This window comes from Pempheris klunzingeri, chromosome 20 (genome assembly GCF_042242105.1).
Source record: "Pempheris klunzingeri isolate RE-2024b chromosome 20, fPemKlu1.hap1, whole genome shotgun sequence".
Lineage (NCBI taxonomy): Eukaryota > Metazoa > Chordata > Actinopteri > Acropomatiformes > Pempheridae > Pempheris > Pempheris klunzingeri.
In genome coordinates, this window is record NC_092031.1 from 4492982 (window position 1) to 4515996 (window position 23015).

Sequence of the window (23015 nt, forward strand, 5' to 3'; positions counted from 1 at the left end):
TGCTCCCCTGCTGGCATCTCAGTGTCTGATTCCTCAGCCAGTCACTGAAAACGAGGAGAGGAAAGTCAGACTGTCCTGCACAAAGAACATGAAGAATTAAAATGTGAAATGAACATACTCTTCTCAAACGTTCACGCAGTATCGTTACGACCATTCTGAAATGACTCCATGTGTGTTCGTCAAATGACTTGTACTTTTTTTTTTTACTCCTCCACATTCCTCCTCTGACTTTCTGATTTCCATCCCCTTCATGTCCTGTTAAAAAGTCACGTGTCTCAAATGTGATTGTGAATGTTTGTGATAAACTGGAGGATCAAGTGTTTATTCATGGCCTGAGAAATTGGCCCTCTTAAATATTTTTTCTGAGCTCGTGACAAGTTGAGTTTTTAGAGAAATGTGGTTCAAGGCAGCACCAGGACGCTGCGAACATGTGATGCTCTTATAGACCACATCCAAAATACACAAACACAACATATACATTAATGCAGCACTGATATGAACCCAGAAACATCAGATGGAACAGCGGGCGCCATGTGGGGCTGAATATTTGCCAGAGTGGGAGAGAAGACAGGATGAGACAAGAAGAACGACACATTTAATATTAACAGGTTGAAAGAAAAAAATGACAGTAGCATGTCTTATTGTATACATACAGAATAGATCTGGAGATTCGGGGGGGTTCAAACGTCTGAGGCCACATTGAAAATCTCTCATTTTTATCACATAAACCTGGAAATAATCAGAAAGTTTGAGGATTCAGAAACATTAGAAAACACAGATCTGATCGACTTCCCCCTTTTGATCACTGCAGTAAATTTGTTTAAGATGTCTTGCTAGAAATAGTGCAGAATGTTAAATATTTATTCTTCTGTTCAGCGTCTTGTTTCTGAATCCTCCTCCTTCCAGGTTTACATGAAAGTATCAGCTTGTCCATGAGGTCTCAGACTTTTGGACCTCACTGTATTTCTTTTTTTTTGCTCTCCATTTCTAGAACAATGTGTGTTTTACTGGTTTACTTCCGTATTAATTTTCGTGCATCGAAAGGTTTTTATTAATGCCGTTTATATATTATTTGATTCTATCTGCTCAACTTAAATTAAATAAGTAAAGCTTAAGCTCCTGTTTCTGGTAACAGTTTCATTTCCAACTCATTAACGAGATGCTTCACCTGTCCCTTTTCCTGGAAATGTCTCCAAGTGACTCCTTGAGGGAAAAAAAAATGACAACAAGCTGATAACTAAACACATCTATAAGATTCAATTTGTGTGCCTATAACAGAAGACATTAAAAAATTAACAGACATTTATTTTCTGATGGTTATTTATACATCATACATAATAAATGAGATGAGAATTTGAAAAAAGAAAATACAAACCAGGAATAACAGTACTGCAGTATTCTGTACTTGCCATTTGTAAATGATATGTTCTGCAAATATCACAATGGACTTGATAACTAAACCTTCTAGTTTAAAAGGTTTGCTCCAGTATTTTTAAACTTGGGCCTTACTTTTATATATTTGGGGCGGGAAACTGACTGCACCGTTGTAACGGCTGCAGTGTGATTCTATGAATTGCATCCGATCACAGTTTGTCCACTGAGAGCGCTTCTTTTCGCTAATTTTGTGGCTTTGGTGTTTTAAAGGGTCAGTTTGGATCCAACACAATATTTTTGTAACACACACTGACACAAACTAACCAACTGAGGCGGCAGCAGACATTCTGCGAGGTAAAATTCCTCTTTTTGTCTATGGAGTCTGGTGGCTTTGACGTGAGCGATACATCATCTGTTTCTGGTTAAACAAAAAGGATCCTTTCTGTAATGCTGTCAAGTCACTTCAAATAACAGTCTGAGCCTGTCGGCGGCAAAAACAAGCTCTTTTAGTGGATGTAGTTTGATCGGGCACAGTTACAGCCATTTTAGCTTACCGTACTTACTCCACTGGAGTAAGTACCTACCAGTCATTTTGAATGTTATGAATGAATGAATATGTAAAAATTGAGCCCAGGTTTAAAAATAATGAAGTTACCCTTAATTTCTGCGAGTTCAACTCCACATCAGAGTAAAAAATTCAAGAGATGATGTTTGTTTTGGGGTAATTCCATGTGCCAGAGGATATTACAACTAAATCCTAGTTGAAATATCAATTTAACAGTCATAGATAAGTGCAAATATGCAAAATGTTTTGACTTCAGGATCACTGTGAGATTCACTCCTTTCCCCAGAAAGTCATAATTTACACCAACGTGAACATTAATCATGTGAGTGTGGCTCACCACACGAGCAGCATAACAAATGTTTGACCAAATATAATTTATTTAAATATAATCTCCCCTTTTGGACTACAGAGCCTGTTTGTTAGATTTGTACAGTTCATTTACTAAGAGAAACATTCCACAAAGTCTTCTTAATGACTGATTTCTACCTTCACACAAAATCAGTGTCTAATGCAGCAATTTTGATTCTATCCTGTGATTATAGTAAATTAACAAAAACCAGCCTATGTGATGCTATTTGACCCTGAATTAAAGACACACCAAGCAGAAAGTATAAAGCTTACATTAAAAAGAAGGCACAAAATCTGTTAATTAGAACATTTGAGGAGCTGTTTCCAACACTTTACATGTTATGTTTAAATATGCAACAAGTGCAGAATCTACTGTAGAGCGTTTCTGGTAAACACAATGTTTAAGACAAAAGAAGACGAACACCATAAAAACCCATGATGTAAAAATGTCTTTGATAAAGATTCTTGGCAGAAACCTTCAAAGTCGTCCTTCATTTGATGTCGTGGCTTCAGAGAGGTATCAAAGTCGTTAGTCAGTAACATTTGGCTGCATTTTGTCAGCATCATGAGGCCCACTGAGCCTGAAATCAGTGCAAGAGAGTCTGGCTACTGTAGCACTGTGGCGCCTACATCTTCCTCTTCTGCTTTAAGGACATTTAATTGCACTTGAGGTTATTTCATGTAAAAGCTAGATTTTGTTTTCACTTCCTGTTAGGCGGACTGCGCGGCATCGCCCTGGCGGCTGCGCTCAGTCCAGCAGATCCCGCTCCAGGTATTTCTTCATTCGCTCACAGCGAGGACACGGGTCCCCGGCAGACTTGCACGCCAGGTGAAACACGGCCTTACAATCTTTACACCTGGAGAGAGAGACAGCATCTTAAACGTCACTTACAAACTAATACAAGTTTAAAACAAAAATGTGGTGCATTTATTTTCTCTAATATATTCAGGTGACGGACAATTGGTCAGATCTTCTTTGACTAAATAAGAGATGAAGAAAATGGAAGAGTTAAAACGCCTCTTCACTTTGTTTTGTGACACAATTAAAACTCATTTTTGTGTTATCAATAAGTGGAAAAACTAAATAATTGTTTAATTTAGTTATGACGGTACATAAAAGAAGTAAGTGGAAAAACATGTATTTTCACATCAACAAAAATGTATTTTTTTTAATACCAAACCCCAACTATAAGGTCCAAGTGTAGCTTGGTATCAGTGTACAAAAGACAATATAAAATGTGACAAAATGAAAATGTTTCTGCAAGGCTTTGTGCTATCTTGAATTATTTGTTCCTCGACTTGAAAAGAATACTACAAATGAAAAAAGTCACTGAGGGGATGAAGGAATGAGGTGTGGCCCAGGATAACGTACCTGGTGGTGATGTCAAACTGGAAGGGGAAGATGATGTCGTTAGCGTGGCATATCTGACAAATGAAGCCACGCTGAGTGCACAGGTCGCAGTGGAACACGTGGTTGGAGGCATACTGCATCAGTGTGATCAGGTAGGTTGCATATTGGCCCTCAGCGATCTGGGAAAAAAAAAAAAAAACATACACACACATACATTAAATGTATCCGTGATTCAGCCCTCCTGACAATCACAGCAGAGATCTGGTCTGGGACCGATGTTGGGTCCAGATTATCTGGTAATGTGACGGGTTTACAGATCCACTCTTAAACCTCCAGATCTGCTCACAGACTCATCAGTGACACCCTGATCAATTCAAACAAGTTATTGATATTTAGGATTGAAAATCTGGATAATATCATAACTGTAATAAACTCCAGGTGTGAGCCCAGCATGGCAGGATACCTGTTGTAGGTCCAGGACACTGTACAGCCATCTTGACTCAAGAGGGTACGTTCGCTGCTCCATTCTGGCAGAGAATGGAAAAAAAAAAAAACATATAATAAAACCTTTTAATGAAATATAATAAGTTAAATGCACATGCACACACACCTTGCTTGGAGTTTCTTGCAGGCTCCGCTGCGGCAGGTGAGCAGGTAGTCACCCAGCAGGCGTAGCCTCTGACGCAGGCTGTCGGCCTGAGCCATTGACATGGCATGCTTCACCAACTCAGGGTTCATCTGCTCCAGGTTCAGAAGAGGCTCCTGCTTGACCTGCGCCAGCACACTCAGGGCCTTCTTAGACACCTGGAGGAACACACACAGGTCACACTCACAGAATCAGAACATGTTCAGGTAGGTGTGAAAAATCTTTTTTGTTGCATACTGTGGTAGAACTGAGCAATATATTGATTTTTTTTTTTACGGCACATCAATGCATTTTCAAACAAGATACAGGATGACACAATAACCATTTAAATATAAATACATAACTACACTTCTGTCAAGCCGTCCCAATTTGACTGCCGATTTTACCAAAATAGTTAAATCACATGGTATTTTTTGAGTGGATTAGCAGGTGCAGCAACATTTAAATGTGTTATCATTTAACCACACATATAAATAAAAAGATCTTTTTCATTTTAATTATTCATTTCATTTAAATCATTCTTTATTTTGTTTTACAGGAAATGTCAATGATGACAATCACATCGCTGGAGCTGTTTCTGTGTGTGTTCGGCATTTTATTTTCTAATCTTGGTTTACAGGTGAACATTAGACCCACTTCGCACTGGAAAACACCGATATATATATATATATCATGTAGTGCCATTCAGCCTACAAATAGTGAGATATGATCTTTCGATATCACCCAGCCCTGTATTGTTTTCTAACTTGTGACTCAGCTCTAAAAACCACTCCGCCATCTGTACATACAGTACGACTGTGGTTAAAAAGTGATCTGCGTGTGCTGCACCCACCTCTCGTCGAGTGAGGTCCCAGTTGTGCATCATGCGTGAGGGGATGATGGAGGTGTCACCGTGGTGACAGGAGTCACAGTAGTACTGGCCTGAGAACTCACATAACCTGGCTCTGCCACGAGACGGGCCGATCTGCTGAGGACACCCTGCGTATGATGCACAGTGAACAAACCTCTTAATCACATCCACTCACACATACACCAAACAAATTCACACATACTCCTGAACAGACCTGAAGATTAGTGAAACCACCTCATGCACGACGACTGTTCCCACCATGATACGCCGTTTTTTTTTGTGTAATCAGACATATTTATTAACAGTAATAATTTATGTGTGTTCATACCTTTAGCTGATCATTTGTAATAATCAAGCTCAACATCTCAATGTTACCTGCACATTTGAAGCTCTGAGTATCCAGCCCCTTCTCTGGCGGCACGGTGCACAAATGAACTAGAAGCGCTCCATCTTCTTTTAGTCTGTGCTGCACCAGTCTGTAGAGATTTCCAGTCACTCCCTGGCTTACTCCAGCTGGTTCCCCAGAGGCCCCGTCCTCCCCACTCTCCAGGTAGGCGTCCAGAGCTCCACGGATCAAACCCCTCCAAGAGCGAGCCTCCTCTGCGTTCTCTGCCCTGAGCTTAAGCGTCTCCCTGACAGTCAGGAGTCTGAAAAAGGCCGGTCCTCCCAGAGAGACATCGGGCACCACGTCCCGGATATCCTCGATTGGATGGGTTAGCCTCAACAGCTTCCTTCCCTCTTGTACCCGAAAGCCTTTCAAGGCCTCCAAGGAGAGGGAGAAGACCAGAGGTGCCCATGTCCGAGCCTCAGGGTCTATGGAGAAATACAAAACAGCTTCTTTGATGGCATCCGTTTCCAAATCAGCAGCCCGAGTCCAGTCGAATTCCTGTAGAGAAGGAGGCGCCTCAAGCCCTGCACAGGTCCCAGTGTCAGAGGAAGATAAACCTCGCTCAGGGCTGGAGGGGGCAGATGACGGGGATGACACATCCACACCATTCTCACCGGAGGGTTGCAGCACCTCCCACTGCTCATCAACACAAGGTGCAGGCCGGCATTTGTTGACAGCCTCTACAATCCGGTCCACCCAGTCCTCAGCTTCGTCGCGATTGGCCGCCCGGAGGAAGAGTCGCTTCCCAGGAAAGGCCAGCTCGAAACGGCCCTCAGGTGAGGTGATGCGAGCGTCCTCGCACCGTACCAGGGAGCAGTTGTCAAAACACGTCCGCTCCTCTGCATTGAGATACAGGCGGAACTCAAAGGGTGACAGCTCGCAGTAGTAGTCACGCCACAGCCCCACTGCTCCTCTTCGCTCCAGATGACCAAGTTTCAGCAAGCCACGAAACGGGTTGTAAATCCCTGACAGACGGATGGACACAGACAATGGAAAGTGAAGGAAAAGATCTTAATTCCAGGTAACCGAAGAAGTAAAATGAAAACCAGAGTAGAACTCAATTTTGAATTTACAAAACATTATGATGTTCTACTAAATAAGCTTCAGTTCTGGTAGCCTTTAGCTGCAAAGAAACTTTTAGGGAAGCGAGGAGCATCCAAGGCAACAAGAAATTTTATTCAATATTTGCTGGTATAAAACTTTCCAGAGATAAAATACCTATTTGTCTGCGATGGACCACACTGGGAGGAGACTGGGAGACCTTGAGCTCAGCAGAAGGAGGCGCCTCGTCGTGGTCCGACACCTCCTCGAGATGGGGCTTGTAGATGTCGTCCTCAGAGATCCAGGAATAAGAATGCTGCAAATAAATGACACAAGTTTTTAAACCTCCTCTCTTTGAACCTCCGGTCACACGGTGAGAGGAAAAGTACTTTTTCCCAAACTGATCAGATATGAGAAGAATCACCGCAACAACTCATGCTGCTCACCATCAAACATGTTTTAGATCAGATTCCCTCATCTGCCAGACCGCAGAGTGTATCCAGAGAACAGACCACAGTTTGTGAAAGAGCAGTTCCGTTATCTGTTATCTTTGAGGTTATGGTGTAAGAACTCTTTCTCCGTTAAGGGCTGTGTTAACGTGACAGGGTCACAATTATCTCTTGGTATAATCACACAAAATCTAGCTGTTTTTACAGGAAGTACATGTGTTGTTAATGAACTGGTATGTAAAAAGTGTTATTTGAAGGGTGGTCACTGCTAGCTTTAAGGTGGACCAACTTCAGCTGACTTCCGTGTCATATACCGATTTTATAAGCTAAGCTAAGATAAGATAAGCTTAGATAAGATAAGATATTCCTTTATTAGTCCCAAGGAGGAGATATAAAAAAATATGTACAGTTAAGAGGAAATAAAAATAGAAACAGTATAATATACACAGGGGGAATATTAAAAAAAAGAAGGGGGAGATATCAAAAAGTATTGCACACCGTACAGCATAATGTACACAGCCAGTGTACATTATAGTGCCGTTATTGTCAGTGTTGCTGCAGTGCAGTCTACAGATAGCGGTGCTGGTTGTAGAGTCTGACAGCTGCTGGAAGGAAGGACCTCCTCAGTCCCGTCAGACCATCTCCTCGCTGTGCGGGAGACAGCTGGCTGTCTGTGCACCAGAGGTTTGCACACAGGCAGAAGAAGAACCAGACTGTATGTAGGATCTGAAGTGGGCTGCTGAAATAACACAGAGGTTCTGTTTTCCCGTTTGCTTGGCAGAATAGTCCCATAAAAACACCCTGGAGTCACAAAGTCTTTACTATTTAACCAACGCAACGCAGAAGCCAACCAGTCACATGCACAAACTTGTCGCCATGCTGACTAATTGCCAATGTGTGGCAACCACAGAAAATCCAAAAACTACATATCCTGGAGCTGCCCGTGCTTGAACATCATGCAAAGTAAACACAGAATAAGGCTTTTAATTCTTATGTGTATTCTAGGTACACAAATTAAGATTTCTCTACTTTATTTTATCCGCAACATCGTGCCACAGGAACTGCTTCATTTCTATATTTACTTTGCAACGTGGAAAAAAAAAAAAGCCCACAGTTTTCCAGGAATTTCTGAATAGCTTGTGTGGATTTTCCACCCTGGAGAAGTCAGACAACTGATTTGTCATTTCTTAAGTGGAAATAGACTCAGGGCCAAAGGCATTTCGGCATTTCCTCTATGTGAAATCCTCATTATCTATTACAATTTCTGTCAGGACGACTCTGATATCTTCAAACCCGGGCCCCATTTTTACATATTCATATTGAAATGACTGATCTCACAGGTCGGATCCTTTCTGTAAAGTTGTCAGACACTTCAAACAACAATCTGAGCCCTTCAGTGGAAAAAAAATCTCTTTTAGTGGAAGTACTTTGATTGGGCACAATCGCCACAAAGGATTGTATTACGGCCGTCACAGATTGTTCACAGCTTGTTCTCGGCTGTTGGCAAAGGACCGGTTCCAAAGGTTTTGTATCTACCCGTCATTTTGAAACCACAACTTAAAACACAACTTTCATAACAGACAGTAGAGTGTGAGACATAAAACCAATCACATGACGTGACTTTATAGATATAGGCCTAGTAATGCCTGTGGCTTTGCTCATTTGTGTGCCATTTTCAACTAAAACGCCATTTGTCTGCAAATGTACTTACTGATAGAGAATCTGAGGACAGTTTCCTGCTCAGGATGCTCGTAGAGCGCCGTGTACCTTGATGTACTGAAGGCTCTGGGTTTCTCTTCTCCGAGGTCTCTGCTTCTTTCTCTTCCCAAGCAGGCTCAGTATCCTCCTGAACACTGGTTACATGTACATCGTCTACAGGCTCCACGGGCTCACCGACTGTTGAGGGCAAGTCTGTGTCCAAGGGTAACTCAGAGGAGCTATTAATGCTCACTTCAGAGGGAGCGTAGTTAACATGGTTCTCATCAGGTGATGGCAACTCAAAGGATGTTGGTGGTGGCTCTGAATTGGGGTTCAGGGGTGGGTCCATAAGGTCTTGGGATAGTGTTCTGGGACCCTGCGTCTCACTGTCAGAGCCACTGAAAATGGCCGTCTCCGAGTACTGATCTGGACCCGTGCTGGAGACAAAGGAGTCTTCCCTCATGGAGTCCTGACTGCAGTGGCCACTCTCTCGAAACTCCGTCCGAGAACTGCAGAGATGAGACCAAGACATACTTTGCTGCAAGGTTACAATAAAAGAGGAGTTTATTATTGCCTATTTATCTCATTTCAGAGGGATTATTCTACCCGCCAACATTATTCTGTACTTTTTGTAATTTGCCGATAAATTAAAACACCAAAACCAACAATACCCAAACACACAGCTAGAAGACACACTTACTCTTTCTGTGGCCTCTTGGTGCAGACTTTAATGGGCATGTCCTGGTCGCATGAAGACCACTGCTCTCCTGTGGGGCTGCGGGGGTCCTGCCCCTGCAGAAGGCTGTCAGAGCTCAAGCTGGAGGAGAGCTGAGAGGACCCTGTGGTGTCCAGGCTTAAATTAGATGAGTTGAGTGCAGTCCTACCCCCTTGTAGCCCATTTGTCCCTCTCCCCAACAGCAACACTGGGCACCCTCTCTGCATATCCAGTGCATCTGACGAGCCTGAAGACTGAGACACCGTATCCCACGACTCTTTACACATGGACCTGGAGGATGGATGGTCTCCATTATTGAGGGGCAGGTCAATAGCGTCTGCCTGGGAAAAGGGGCAGAGTCCAGAGAGCGCCAGAGGCGTGGTGGTCCATTCGTTGAGGACAGCCGACTTGTAAGAAAGGCTGAATGTAAGCGAGGCCAGACCCTGGAGGTAGCTGAGCAGAACTTCCCGCTCCTCGGTGTTCAGGAGCAAGGCACTGGGCTGATAGTGGCCCCGCAGTTTGGAGTCCTCCCGAAACAGCGATGCAAGGTAGCACTCCAAGAGTCCGTGGTTGAGGGCCAGACGCAGCCATGCTCGACAGCGACCCACATCCGTGCTCACAAAGCTGATCTTCTCCAGCTCTGTGATTACATCACTGGGGATTTAACAGGCAGGGTTTGAACTTTCCACAGAATAATTTCACAAAAGACAACCATAAGCAGAAAATCACATTATTACAATTACATTAGAGAAGCAGCATTACCCAATCATTAAATGAAATGAACTGACACTTCAGCTCTTAGAATGTCCTTTTAGCATAAATGTGTCTTTACCGGTGGGTGACAGTTTTGAGGAGGCTCCAGAAGAAAGGCTGAGGGAGGGTCCCTCGGTCTCCCTTCCTGCTGCGCCCACCTGCCTCCGAGCGGACGTACTTGCTCTTGATACCGTGGATGAAGATGGCCTCCAAGGCACAGCAGAGGAGGTTAGCATCACCATCCTCACTGGTGACCACTGCATCGGATGTTACATATCGCTTCTGCAGGGCCTTAAGCGACTGCGCCAACTTCTCTTTGATCTACATGACAATGCATGAGAGAGAAATACTATCAGCTTACTTGTATTTTTTGGAGAGAAGTTAACTAAGGTGTGGTTCTGTAGCAGGTCGACAATAACTTCTGCTCACCCACACACATCAGGGGCACATTGTGCAGTAAAAAAAAAAAAACATACAACCAGCACAGCCTTTGTATTCCAGTGCACATACAGTGTCACGAGGAATAGACAGAGTGAGTACGGTGGCTTTGTTGTTATGAATAATGGTCTGTAGTTTACAGACGGTCACATGACACACAATGTCAGCTGACATGGAAAGACAAGAGTACATAAACATATAATAAGCATGCCAACATTATGCATTATCTTCCTCAGCAACCGCAAACACAACCACAGACAGTGTTCACACGTACTGCTGACTTGCTGAATTGATGTATTTGAGTCAAGAAGTTCAGAAAGCTGGCAAGGATTCACTCCTCTAGAGCTCAAGCCCTGCCAAGTGAAGCACAGTAAAAGAAGGGTGCTTCAGTGTTCAGTGTCAGTGACCAGTCCTGGTCTGGGTGCTCTGACACTGAACTCAAATACATACTGACTCACATACATTAATTCAGCAGGTCCGCAGTACGTGTGCACACTGTCTACAGAGCCATGCTGCTCAACACATTGTATCCCAACAGCCATGCATACATAACTATTAACTACGCGAGGTTAATTATATAATCTATTGTTTCTGTATCTGATCTTCTCTCTGTAAAAGCATTAGATTGCCTGTTAAGCCTACTCTAATTACACTGTAATCACCAAGTTCATTGCTGAAAGTGTAATGTTGAGTATAGTTACAACAGTAAAATGACAACATATCCTACTTTACTGTCATAACCTGACAAATATTCCATCCCAAGAGTCAAAAAAGCCAATCTGACACTTTCACCAGGGATATCACAGTGACAGTAAAAGGGAAATAAACGCAACCAGGAAGGAGAGAAGTCTTCAGGAAAGGGTGGTGGTTTTACCTGTTTGACATCTTTAGCCTCAGATGTGGAATCTGGCATCTGTGTAGCTAGCATGGCACCTCCTGGGAAGGTTCACTCCCACATGGCAAACTGAAACACAAAAATACCTTTAACATAAACAGATTGGCACAGATTGTACCAGGCTTGCCACACAACTCTTTTCAACACTCGGATGCCTCTAATAACCATATTGTCACCTGCTTCCCTGTTGAAATAACTTTAGAAATCTAAGATGGACAAACAAGTGTTGCAAGCCTGTGAGCCCCGGCAGGCAAACGAGACATGTGATCAGTTCATGTCACCAGCAAGTTTGCCACTGAGCTATCATTACATTTTCCATCACGAGACAGTATTCTGCGGCCTCTCTGCAATGTCATGGTTTCACTGAGTAACCACGGTCTAACTGAATCATGTGAGGCGCTGATTAAAGAGGCTATCTGCAGGGAAGTAGCTGCAGATCCCTCGGAGCTAACTTCCCCAATCAAAAGCAGTGTGACAGCAAATCAGCATGCGACCCTGATCCCCCAACATGATCACCATCAGATACAACATCGGATAAGATAGATTTAAATACCTCCAATGCCACGCTGCAGACAAAAACAGGATTAACAAATACACGTATTAGCATGTTGTGTTGTGCTAATTTACTTTTCAATCTCTACTGTCACTTTACATTAAGTGGCAGCGAGTTGGAGATTTTGATGTCAGCCTGTGATTTGGGCGTGTGGGGTCGTTTAAGCTCAACGGGGAAAATACAGACATCGTAATAATATGCACAGAAAGCCAAAACAAGCTGTGTGAACTTGTGTAGCAGTTAAGGTTAAAGCACTAAAACGTTGCACTGACAGTTAGCAACGACCGTTTGAACTAGCTAAATTAGCTACAGAGCTAGCTTACTTACCGGAACAGGTCGGCTAACTTGCCATTAAGAACCAAAGACAACCGCGTTTTCTCTCAATAATCATAAACTCCGTAAAGATTTTCTTTGAAGGCAAGTCAGTCAGTACAGTCGCTCTCCATCGCTTGTCTTAAAACATCCAAAAAAAAAATACATAAAAATAAACTCAGATTTGTTTTCTCGAGACGCTCTCTAGTCACTTTCCAGCTGAGGACAGATGCATCATGGGAGCTTGACTAGCAAGTGATGCATTCAGGCTCTATCGCAAACACAGTAAAACTGACGAAGCATTAAAGGAATGCGCATTTGTTTGATGCAGCACAAATCTCCTCATATCTAACACAGATGGGGGTCACTTATAAAAACACCACATGAAGCAACAAACATGAGTTTAGTCTATTCTACATACTTAATTAATAAAATGTTGTTTAAGTCTAAGCGACAGTGCCGTGCCAGAAGCAGCAGTGACAGTGATACTAAGAGTGGTAAATGTAATTTACGAGTAACACCCAAAGCAAACACGGCCACTAAGGCGTGCTGATGTTGTTGCTCTATTTGCTGACATGTGAGGACTTTCTGTTCCCTCTGCTGTTCCTGTTGTTTTAATCACGTACTCTTCTACGCTTGTAAATTAAGTATAAAGTCCATTACTGAACTGAACACATTTAACTAAACTATGGAGAACAACCCATTTGTTGTACAACTGGAAATACAGTGATTTTCAGCAAATATTTAGTAATTAAAAATCAGAAACTGTCCTGGTTCAACAGGGGTTTGCCATATTAGCTACAATTATGGATTATATTTCTGATATTCTCACCTATCAGACAGCATCATTTTTCACTATAAACTCACAAAAGCTAATATGGGCTTAAAATGTGAATCCTATCGATGATGTGATAATGTGATAATAACAATAGCTTATATTTCAAAAATGGGTTGTTAAGATAACGATGTTGTCATTTGCTCTTGTATAGTTTCTATTTTTATTTCATATTCTTATTTCACAAACTTCTAGCCTATTTTTTTTAAGCATTTCTCAATTATTTTAAAAGTCCACTAACTCCTTTGAATGCCCATGAAGTTGTAACAGAATAAATGAAATGAAAAAGAAGGGTTGTTCGAATTCATACATATTTATTTTGTTTTTTAATCCATTTGAAAATCATAATTATATTTATATTTTTTCCTTCCCGAAGAAGGAGGCCATCGGACCGATCCATTGGCCTCATCGACTGCTGGACTCTTTATTAGATTGTTCGTTCGCTTACACTTCTTGTGTAGCACTGTGAGACACTCTGTTGTGATATTGGGCTATACAAAAAAATGTTATTGAACTGAATTAAAAAAACATCAAATAGCCTAATCCTTGTCCCTGTGTGACCTTAGTAAAGACACATATAGACCCACAGCTGGACTGCACTAGAACAAGAAAAGGTCAACGCAACTGATTAAGATGAAATACCAAAGACAAATACCTGAATTTCCCTCCTGGGGATCAATACATCTTGAAGCCCTCCTGTCCACCCATATCTGTGATCATTCCTCAGAAAAGTCTTGACGTTTTCATGACGTGATTTTCATATTTCAGCCTGAGAACCTTACTGTCACGTAAATGCAGGCTGGATTCACTTCCTCTTTCTCTTTGGGGAAGCGCTTTCTACTTATGACACGTTAGATATGTGGACACGCCTTGAATTAATGACAAATACTACTAAACCACATGATGATGATAATTCAAACAAATAATCTTTTTTAAAGCCAGTTAAAACTAACTAAATAAAGAGGCTTAAAGAGGCTAATTTCTTGCAAAATATCTGTAAAATGTGAAAGAAGTGAACAAACACATTTAAATATATAAAAAACAACTGTTTCATTAGCGAAAAGAAAAACTAATTGTGACTTACTATTATTGCTATTTCAGCTTTTGCTGCTATATTTGTGAGTAACTTTATCTTATTGTAGCTTAAGGACATTGAATCAAATCTGAAATGTGTCACATTACAGGCTGCATGTATGTTGAGGTTGATGGTATGAAACCCTCAGGCAGTGTTTCCCACAGTAAGGAAAATGAAATAGGTGTACGCTGCTATAAAAGAGCTGCTGCAGGTCTGCTCCAACAAACCACCTGAAGACATCCCAATCAGCTCTGAACAAAAGCAACTAATATCTTTTCAAAATGTTCAGCAGGATCTTGTTTGCTTGCCTGTTTCTCGCTCTGTGCAGGGCAGGCTCTTCGCTGAGCTGCAGATGGATGGATCATAAGTTCAGACAGCACAGTGAAAACTCTTTGGAGCTGGTAGACAGAATGGTAAGTGCACTTTTATTGTGGAAAATCGCTGAATTATCTTCACTGAATGAGTTTGCTTTACTGATGTGTGTGTTTCTGTGTGTGTGATGCAGGCTAATAACTCCACTAACAGCACTGAGGATGCTGAAGTGAAGGATACTGTGGCCTTCCCTCATGATCTCTACAAGCAGGCGTCCAAAGCATCAGTAAGTCATCCTCAGCTTGTGTCTGCTGCAGCTGTAAAGACAAAATATAACAAGTCCTTATTATAATCTGGGACTGATCCTCTTCTTCTTCTTCTTCTTCTTCTTCCAGGCTGAGGATAAACTTGCTTTCACAGTTCAGGTTCTGGATGAGATGGCCGCTCTGTTTGAGGAGGATCACAGCTCTGTTGCATCATGGGAGGAGAACACAGTGGAGGACTTTGTCAATGTTGTAACCCAGCAGGCTGACGGCCTTCGCTCCTGTGTAAGTACAAGACAACTTTCAGTAACACCAGGGCAGGGTTTGCAGGGCACATAAACTCTGTCAGTAACATGACATACAGCCCTCTCAGATCTGTGACTGTGTATTGAGGATTTCTTTGAACACATTACGGGTGAAATAAGTAAAGCATATTTTTAAAATGTTATTTTCCTTGTAATTCATTCAGCTTGGGAGCCACGGCCAGAAGAAGAAGAACACAAAGCTGAACATGTATTTCAAGAGGCTCTCCCGCCACATCCTAAAGAAAATGGTACATTATTGCTATATCTCACTCATTTTGGTATCAGGTCTCTTAATCAAACACCTTTGGGATGTTTTAACAGTGATAATGTTCTTCTGTCTGTAGAGCCACAGTGCTGAAGCCTGGGAACTGATCAGCAGTGAAATCAAGACTCACCTGATGAGAGTAGACCAGCTGGTTTCATCTCTACTCACCACCAACTAAAACCTGTCAGATTGAGAATATGTTAATTTATTTGCTTACATGAAGTCTATTTATCTATTTATCTATTTATTAATGTGCTTATATATATTTATTTATTTATTTATCTAACTATTGAGTTGTTAGTGTATTTATCTCCTTTGTCCGTACTGATGAATATGCTCATTTTTCTGAATCTGCATTGAGCAAGATGTTGTACTTTTTTATGTTCAGTAAAAATAAAACATCTTTCAGCAAATGTTCAGTGTTTTTATAGTTTTATTTCTGTTGCATAAACCAAAGGGATGCAGATTTTCTTTTTAATGAAAACAATCAAACAACATACTTCACACAAAAAGTATATCTAAGGATCACAGCACTTGCACCTGAATGTACGGGCATGGAGGCCTTCAGTGTTTAGTATGCTCCTCAGTGTAGAAACTCAGTACCTGCTGCCACCAAGTGTTGCTGCAGGTCTTTTGCAGTCACTCGAGGGTTTTTGGCCGCCTGCTTCCTCAGAAATCTGCAGGCAGCCGTTGATAGCTTTCTCTTTCTGCCACGTCCAGGTAGTTTTGAAACGGCAAACTATGCTTCCAACAATATCTCTAATAACATTCAGTGCCTTTGCTCTCTTTTTGTATCCTTGTTTGTGCGAGGCAATGATCTCCTTAACTTTTTGGACAGTTCTTTTGATTTGACATGAATATTCTGTCCTGTCAACGGCTAGTGGCTCTCTTTAGTCACAGGATGGCAGCGTTGCCTCACACAAAACTAGAGAAACTGGGTGTCATACATTTTCTATTTGTTTGTTGTCCCTAAATCTGTGTTTATTCATGTATGTTCAACTTGTGGACATAATCTTTCAACAGAAAACTCACGAGAAAAACTTAGAGTTTGTGTTCAATTTTAGCAAACTTAGTATTTTTTTTCTTTGTTGAACTAAATATGTCAAAGCACAAAAAGTCAATTGAATATTTTAACACTGATTCAATTTTGAAATCTAAAATAACTAAAATCAAGATGCACACTGACTTTTACATAATGATTGAATCAATATTGTTTCACTAACATTCAGAGCAGAAGTGGGACTTATTGTCAGCCCTGGAGTTTCATGGACATTCAAACATAATTATCCAACCTAAATATAAATAAATCTTGTTTGCTTGCCTGTTTCTCGGTCTGTGCAGGGCAGGCTCTTCGCTGAGCTGCAGACGGATGGATCATAAGTTCAGACAGCACAGTGAAAAGTCTTTGGAGCTGGTAGACAGAATGGTAAGTGCACTTTTATTGTGGAAAATCGCTGAATTATCTTCACTGAATAAGTTTGTGTGTGTGATTCAGGCTAATAACTCCACTAACAGCACTGAGGATGCTGAAGTGAAGGATACTGTGGCCTTCCCTCATGATCTGTACAAGCAGGCGTCCAAAGCATCAGTAGGTCATCCTCAGCTTGTGTCTGCTGCAGCTGTAAAGACAAAATATGAATAAATATAAGAAATCCTTATGATCTTCTTCTTCTTCTTCCTCCAGGCTGAGGCTAAAGGTGCTGCTGCATCATGGGAGGAGAACACAGTGGAGGACTTTGTCAATGTTGTAACCCAGCAGGCTGACGGCCTTCGCTCCTGTGTAAGTATAAGACAACTTTCAGTAACACCACAGCTTCTATCGCACTCAGTCAGGCCACATTTCACAAGTCTTAATCTTTGTGACCAACGTTATACTTAAGGTAGAGTCTACCTTCTCTTAGGCATTCTCCACGTCAGGAGGAGAGTTTTCAGGTTCCACTTGTGAAGTTACAAGTCTCTCACTCAACTCCGTCTCCTCTGCCATTACGTCACTTTCAGCTGGAGCCGAGCTATCAGCGGTCTCCCCTGCATGTTGGCCGTCTGCCTCCTGAAATGAGGTGGTCACATCAGTTCTGGTTAAGCATTAAACAAATGAGACTTTGTGTTTCTATCTATAGATTCTCAACAGGGTCTCCCTGTGTTGGTCTTATTTGTTGTGTCAACATTTGTGCAAAGAATGAGACGAAAATCAGCCACTTTTTCTTGGTCCTTAAGAGTCGGAGAATCTGATTTCTGCGTCTCCTGTTCAGCTTCTGTCATCTGTTCTTCAGTAGAAAACGTCCCCTCTGCTTCAAGACGTTCACTCTGTGGGGCTGAGGCTGACTCCAACTTTCCAGTTTCCTCTTCAGTAACCTGTGGGTGGAAATGGTGTGATTTAGAAAATGGGTGGAATAGTAGATCAGCCTTTGCTCACCCTGACTCCTGCCTTCTTTTCTTTTTTTCTTCCCTGAACAAGCTACAGCTTCTTACTCTTGTCTTGCTCCATCTGCCTCTTGTTGTCACCTATCCTGGAATGTTTAACCTTCAGCTCACTTTGCCTCAAATCTTCTGTATGTCTCTGTTCATGTGTCCATTGTCCTTGCTCTGTATCCTGCATCTCCTACATCCTCAATCTGTACACACGGCAGCCTAAATCAGCTGCACATAGCCTATATTCGAGCAGCATCACCTCCTCTGTATGGTGAGTGTCGGGGTCACGAGGGCTTTGTTTATCGTGTAGCTCCTCTGTTTGGTCTGTTTTTAAGTCATCAGCGTCTGCTCTGGGTGTCGAGTGTAACGGTTCAGCCGGCTTGGACTCAGTAGCATCAGCTTGATCAACCACCTGCAGAGCAGAAAGAATAATATCTATCCTCTTTGCTCTCTATGTAAAGTGTCCTTGTGTTTCTTGAAAGGCGCTACAAAAATCCAACTTATTATCATTATTATAAAATTTCCATTTTAGCGCCACAGTGAAACATAAGAAGATGTTTTTCCATCTGCTCTCACAGTTTTAACCTGTTTTTTCATTTGTTAAGAATTAAATATTATTACTTTAGTCATCCAGATGAACAGTTGTACATCATGGTACTAAAGTGTCTCATCACCTTGTTCTCATCTTCGTCAACTTCGTTTACTTCTTGATTGGTGCTTGCTGTTTTCTCTTCTACTTGATTGTCACTTGGCTCCACCTTTGTTTTCTCTTCTGCTTGATCACTCCTCTGATCCACTTCGCTTTCAGCAGGCATTTCTACAGACTCCTCTTTGAACTCAGTGTTGAGGGTCTCACTCAGGGCCTCCAAAGGTTTTCCCTCTGGGGACTCTGGACCGGTTACAGTATCTGTAACCTGCACCTGGCGGAGACACAGCACCTCCTTAAACTCCACACCAGGCTGGTCGTGCATTGGAATACCCATAGTACTCTGCCCCGCAATCGAAAAAGACTTCAGTAATGCTCATGAATCAAAACCAAAGATCACAGACCACGAAACCAAAGAAGTGATAGCAAAAGATCAGGGAGGCACCACCACCAGAGGCACACAGATTTTAGATCATTTTTATCACCTCCGATTCAGTGTTATTTCCCTGAGCTTCGGTTTGCTGTTCGTGTGGGTTTTCTGGATCAGGAGTGTTTGTTTTCTCGTCTGTTGCAGTTTTGTTGTCCTGTGCAGCTCCTGTTGTGGCTGGCATGGGTGCATCAGACCCTGTGGTCTCCTCCTCAGAGATCTGTCGATGTGGTAATGGTGATATGCTGTTGAAGGAGTTTGCTCAAAATGTCATGTTAAGTGTTAAAGAAATGTACTGCATGTATGTTATGGTCTCCCCAAAATAGGGAATCGCTGAAAAAACGAAGAAAATCTGAAAATGACTTAAACACACAACCTCAGGGATTTTGTCACACAACGTACTCTTTTAGACTCCTCCAGGGCTTTACTGATCTTTTGCTCTTCCTCCCTCAGTTTCTCCTGGTGCAACGCCTCTTCTCTGGCTTTCTCCCTCTCCTGCTTCACCAGTGCCAAATTGGCCTTTTTCTGGAAAACAAAGTGGTATAACAATAAGGAGTGTGACCGACAATAAGGGCTACTTCAGCTTTTTAGCTCCCGATGCCTCAAATTTTACAAAAAATGAGCATCTTCGCTCTGACATTTTATGTCTTATGAGCCTGAGGCAGCCATAGATCTCCATTAGCAGTTTCTGAATATAAACTGAAGGGAAAAGATGACTGTGTTTTTGTTGTCACAGCCCCAATAAGCTCCATGAATCTGCAGAGTATAGTCACTAGCAATGCAGTAAAAGTATAAAGCAGCAAAAAATATATGTACTCTGAGAAAGTACAAATACCTCAGACATTCGGAAATGAAGGAATCCCTCATAAAAAGGCACAAAAATATATATATGCAGGCCATCCTAGTATGATGAAGCCCATTTCTGACGCTTTGATGAATAAAAAAACGATCCTGTAAGTCAGTATAATAAGAATCTTTCATGAGTATATCAAAATAATGACTTCAGAAAGTTTTTCATTGTTTTGACATACCAAGTCATTATCTTAAGACTCCAAGTCATTATTTTGAGAAGCCAGGTTATCATTTTAAGATACTAAGTCATAATTGTCGTTGCTAAATTGTTATTTTGAGATGATAAGTCATTATTTCGAGAGTCTCATTATAATGACTTAGAGCTGGTGGTCCGTGAGGTGACATGGTAAATTATCACGTTTTAAAATGTACATTGTTTCTCAAACTGCCTGCAACATAGGTGTGTTGATTTCAATATGAAATATGAACTTTGATTTGTTGATTTCGATATGAAAGATGAAATCAACTAATCAAAACTTATTTGAATCGGCTGTTTTGTGGCATTGTCGTACTTCAGCAGTGCAGCGGACAGGTTTGTGACACTAAAACCGTTTTACGTCAAAACAACCGTGAACCTGCCGTGACCTCGGGATTGTGCTAACGTTAAAGTGAATTATAGATCAGTGGCTTAGGACAGGGTCACTTAAAAGAAAGCCAGATGAAACCTCTGACACAGCTGGAAAGGTGGAAGTATTTGATGCAAATGCAAGTAGCGTCGGTTCAGTTAACATCATCGTGGAGCAGCCAGGACTATGGTTTAACTTTAGCGACGTCCTCAAAGGAGATCCCGCCACAAAGCTGTGAAACTCGACATGAATATGGAAAATTCACCGGTGAGGTGAAACGAAACTACAAAAAAAATGAGAAAAAGCAGCACCATTCTTCCCTTTAAGATGGCAAAAGAAGACAACAATGAGTGAGTACAGAGGCTGATATTGGTAAAGCTCTCATTTTAGGTTGGAATTAGTGAACTGTTGGAGATGTCGTATTGTTTTTGAGGCTCTTCAGAGTTAGCTGGTCCGTGAGTGTTTGTTTTATGGGTTAAGTTTGGTCTGAAACAGTTTGAGAAACACTCACTTGGAGGATCATTTTTTTCACCACAGTGGTGGAGATGGGCCTCCATGATAATGTCTATGATAAAACACTGAAGGAGACCAGTTCTACTCTGTATCCCACACGATGCTTCCCCCTGCTGACTCCACAGCACCACAGCAGCTCACCTCCGCTTCGTACTCCACATTAGCGCTGTACTTGTGGAGCCAGTGGGCCAGATACAGGACGGGGTTCTCTGGGCGCCGCTCGGCCACTTCAGCCAGTCCCTCTGCTAGACATCTACCCAGGTGTCTCTTCAGATACTCAGAGTCCATGTTTTGGTCTGCGCGAACAGCTGAAACACAATTTAAATGCCCCTAGTGAATGGCAAACATATAACTTTCATGTATAACGCCATTTAAAAGTGAGCTGCGCATCCGTCAGTTAACTAGTAACAGTCTGTTGACTGAAAAAAAAGGTTCACTCGCTATTTTTCTGACGTTAATATTCAGCTTTACATTTAGTAGTTAAATATTTACCACGTATTACTTCTATCGTGCGCCAAATGTAACAATCCACCACTAATTGAGCCGCCAAACAAAAGTAAAAACAAACCTTTTTTGACTTATCTGGCACCCGGATGTAGCGGTTTCGTCTCCATGGCAACGGTGTCACGCCATTAATGTTCCCCTTGATCCCTTTAAAAAGGTTCCTACTAAAAGTTTCCTACTACCGTTGATACTGATACAACAACAACAACCAGCACTAGTACTACAACTAATGATATTAATATTAATAATAAACACGACAGTTATAGTGAGAGTTGTCTGGTAGTTTGATATTGATGCGTTTAAGCCTATAAACTTTGTTAAACCTCCACATGGAAATTATATCCTAGTGTCACTGTAATTCAAGTATGAGAATAGATGCAGTATAGACAGATAACTTATAAAAAAAAATACAATATTGTACACATTGAATACTATATCCATGTAAGTAAGTATTTGAATAAAAAAATAACAACTTAAAAAGCAAAATGTTGTGCCCAATTATCAAAACTGTTTTCAGTAATGTGACATGAAAACACTTAAAAGAATTTACCCTCACAGACCACATGCACTGCATATTTAAATCAACATCTAATCACAAATTTAGCTCCACTGTATCAGAGGCAGGACTCAAACAAATACAGATAATTTGCTGGCACCAGACTGAAAGCCTTATATAAGTAGGCTATGGAACGTCTTTCTTTCATATATATTTGATATGTTTAATAGTGACACAGTCTAGGTCAGATTTCTTCAGTATTTCATGTTATTCTATGTGCAACCTGCCCTGAAACTGGGACAGTTTGCTCACATGGGAGAGGAGAAGGTGGGAAAATTTGCAGCCGGTGCCATTTCCAAGAAACAGATGACACCCGGTTAACATTTGTAATCACAGATATCATTTTCCTTGTATAATCATACTACACACCTTTCAGCCAAATATAGCCTCCACATCGACAGGAGGGCTCACTCAATCAGTGAGGCGCAGTCCTGTCCCTCTCTCTGCTTATGCAGAGGTTATTGACAGAGGTTAGTGATCTTTGACAGCTACACTATAATGTCCTTAAGTGGATTTTTTTCTAATTCATAACAAAACATCTCATACTGGTCATACAGAAAGAAAGAGAAGTCAAATTCATCACCTGACAGCCACGAGAACTATTTCAGTCCTCAGTGGTTTAAAATCTGCTCAGCAGCTTCACCAGTGAGTGTAATTTCTCAGTGTGAACATTTCTGGCTGTTATTTGTGTTGCACTTTCACAAAAAGCTGTTCTGTATAGCAGGTATACTTTTTAGGGACTCATTTTCACATTGACTACTCGAATATTAATCCAACATACAACAATCAAGGACTGAAACGTGGATGAATAATTGATATTTCAATTTATGGTACACAACTCATCAGTAACTTCTAAACTAATGACTCAGCTGCAAATATTTAATGAGCTCTTCGTTGCACCGAACTCCATTACAAAAATCACACAATTAAACAAACTTAGAGTAAACTGTGGGAACACATTATTTCTGAAGCAGATCTCGCAGTTGAGTAAAAACACTTAAAAGATGAGATGACATCGGCGCGCAGAGATCCGCGGCAGCTGCAGCAGGACGTTTTCATCTTCGCCTTTACTTTGTCGCAAAGTTGCAAATGCAAAAGTTGAAATGCGTGC

At 41.5% G+C, this 23015-nt stretch overlaps 3 protein-coding genes across 5 annotated transcripts; 1 reads left to right on the plus strand and 2 right to left on the minus strand.

Moving 5' to 3' along the window:
• Positions 1 to 577: 577 nt before the first annotated feature.
• Positions 578 to 13984, minus strand: plekhm1 (pleckstrin homology domain containing, family M (with RUN domain) member 1). 2 transcript variants are annotated; one of them, XM_070851764.1, is made up of 12 exons: positions 13867 to 13984; positions 11491 to 11580; positions 10258 to 10499; positions 9411 to 10079; positions 8724 to 9219; positions 6741 to 6879; positions 5510 to 6487; positions 5117 to 5262; positions 4249 to 4442; positions 4102 to 4165; positions 3660 to 3817; positions 578 to 3144 (listed from the first exon to the last, which is right to left on the minus strand). In XM_070851764.1, exons 2-12 carry the CDS (start codon positions 11542 to 11544, stop codon positions 3036 to 3038), a joined length of 3249 nt encoding a protein of 1082 aa, XP_070707865.1. In that variant the 5' UTR covers positions 11545 to 11580; positions 13867 to 13984; the 3' UTR covers positions 578 to 3035. The 2 variants fall into 2 exon arrangements, with proteins under 2 accessions (XP_070707865.1, XP_070707864.1); XM_070851763.1 differs by lacking the exon at positions 13867 to 13984 and adding an exon at positions 12392 to 12592.
• Positions 13985 to 14567: 583 nt separating this feature from the next.
• ifnphi4 (interferon phi 4) lies at positions 14568 to 15609 on the plus strand. Its single transcript, XM_070851642.1, has 5 exons — positions 14568 to 14699; positions 14792 to 14884; positions 14994 to 15146; positions 15331 to 15414; positions 15511 to 15609. The coding sequence occupies exons 1-5, from the start codon at positions 14568 to 14570 to the stop codon at positions 15607 to 15609; spliced, it is 561 nt and encodes a 186-aa protein (XP_070707743.1).
• Positions 14705 to 21132, minus strand: LOC139219707 (enolase-phosphatase E1-like). Of its 2 annotated transcripts, none has more exons than XM_070851641.1 (8): positions 20986 to 21132; positions 19316 to 19438; positions 18972 to 19133; positions 18515 to 18760; positions 18100 to 18252; positions 17628 to 17783; positions 17323 to 17478; positions 14705 to 14915 (listed from the first exon to the last, which is right to left on the minus strand). In XM_070851641.1, the coding sequence occupies exons 1-7, from the start codon at positions 21130 to 21132 to the stop codon at positions 17329 to 17331; spliced, it is 1137 nt and encodes a 378-aa protein (XP_070707742.1). In that variant the 3' UTR covers positions 14705 to 14915; positions 17323 to 17328. The 2 variants fall into 2 exon arrangements, with proteins under 2 accessions (XP_070707742.1, XP_070707741.1); XM_070851640.1 differs by lacking the exon at positions 14705 to 14915 and adding an exon at positions 16789 to 17050.
• Positions 21133 to 23015: the final 1883 nt, after the last annotated feature.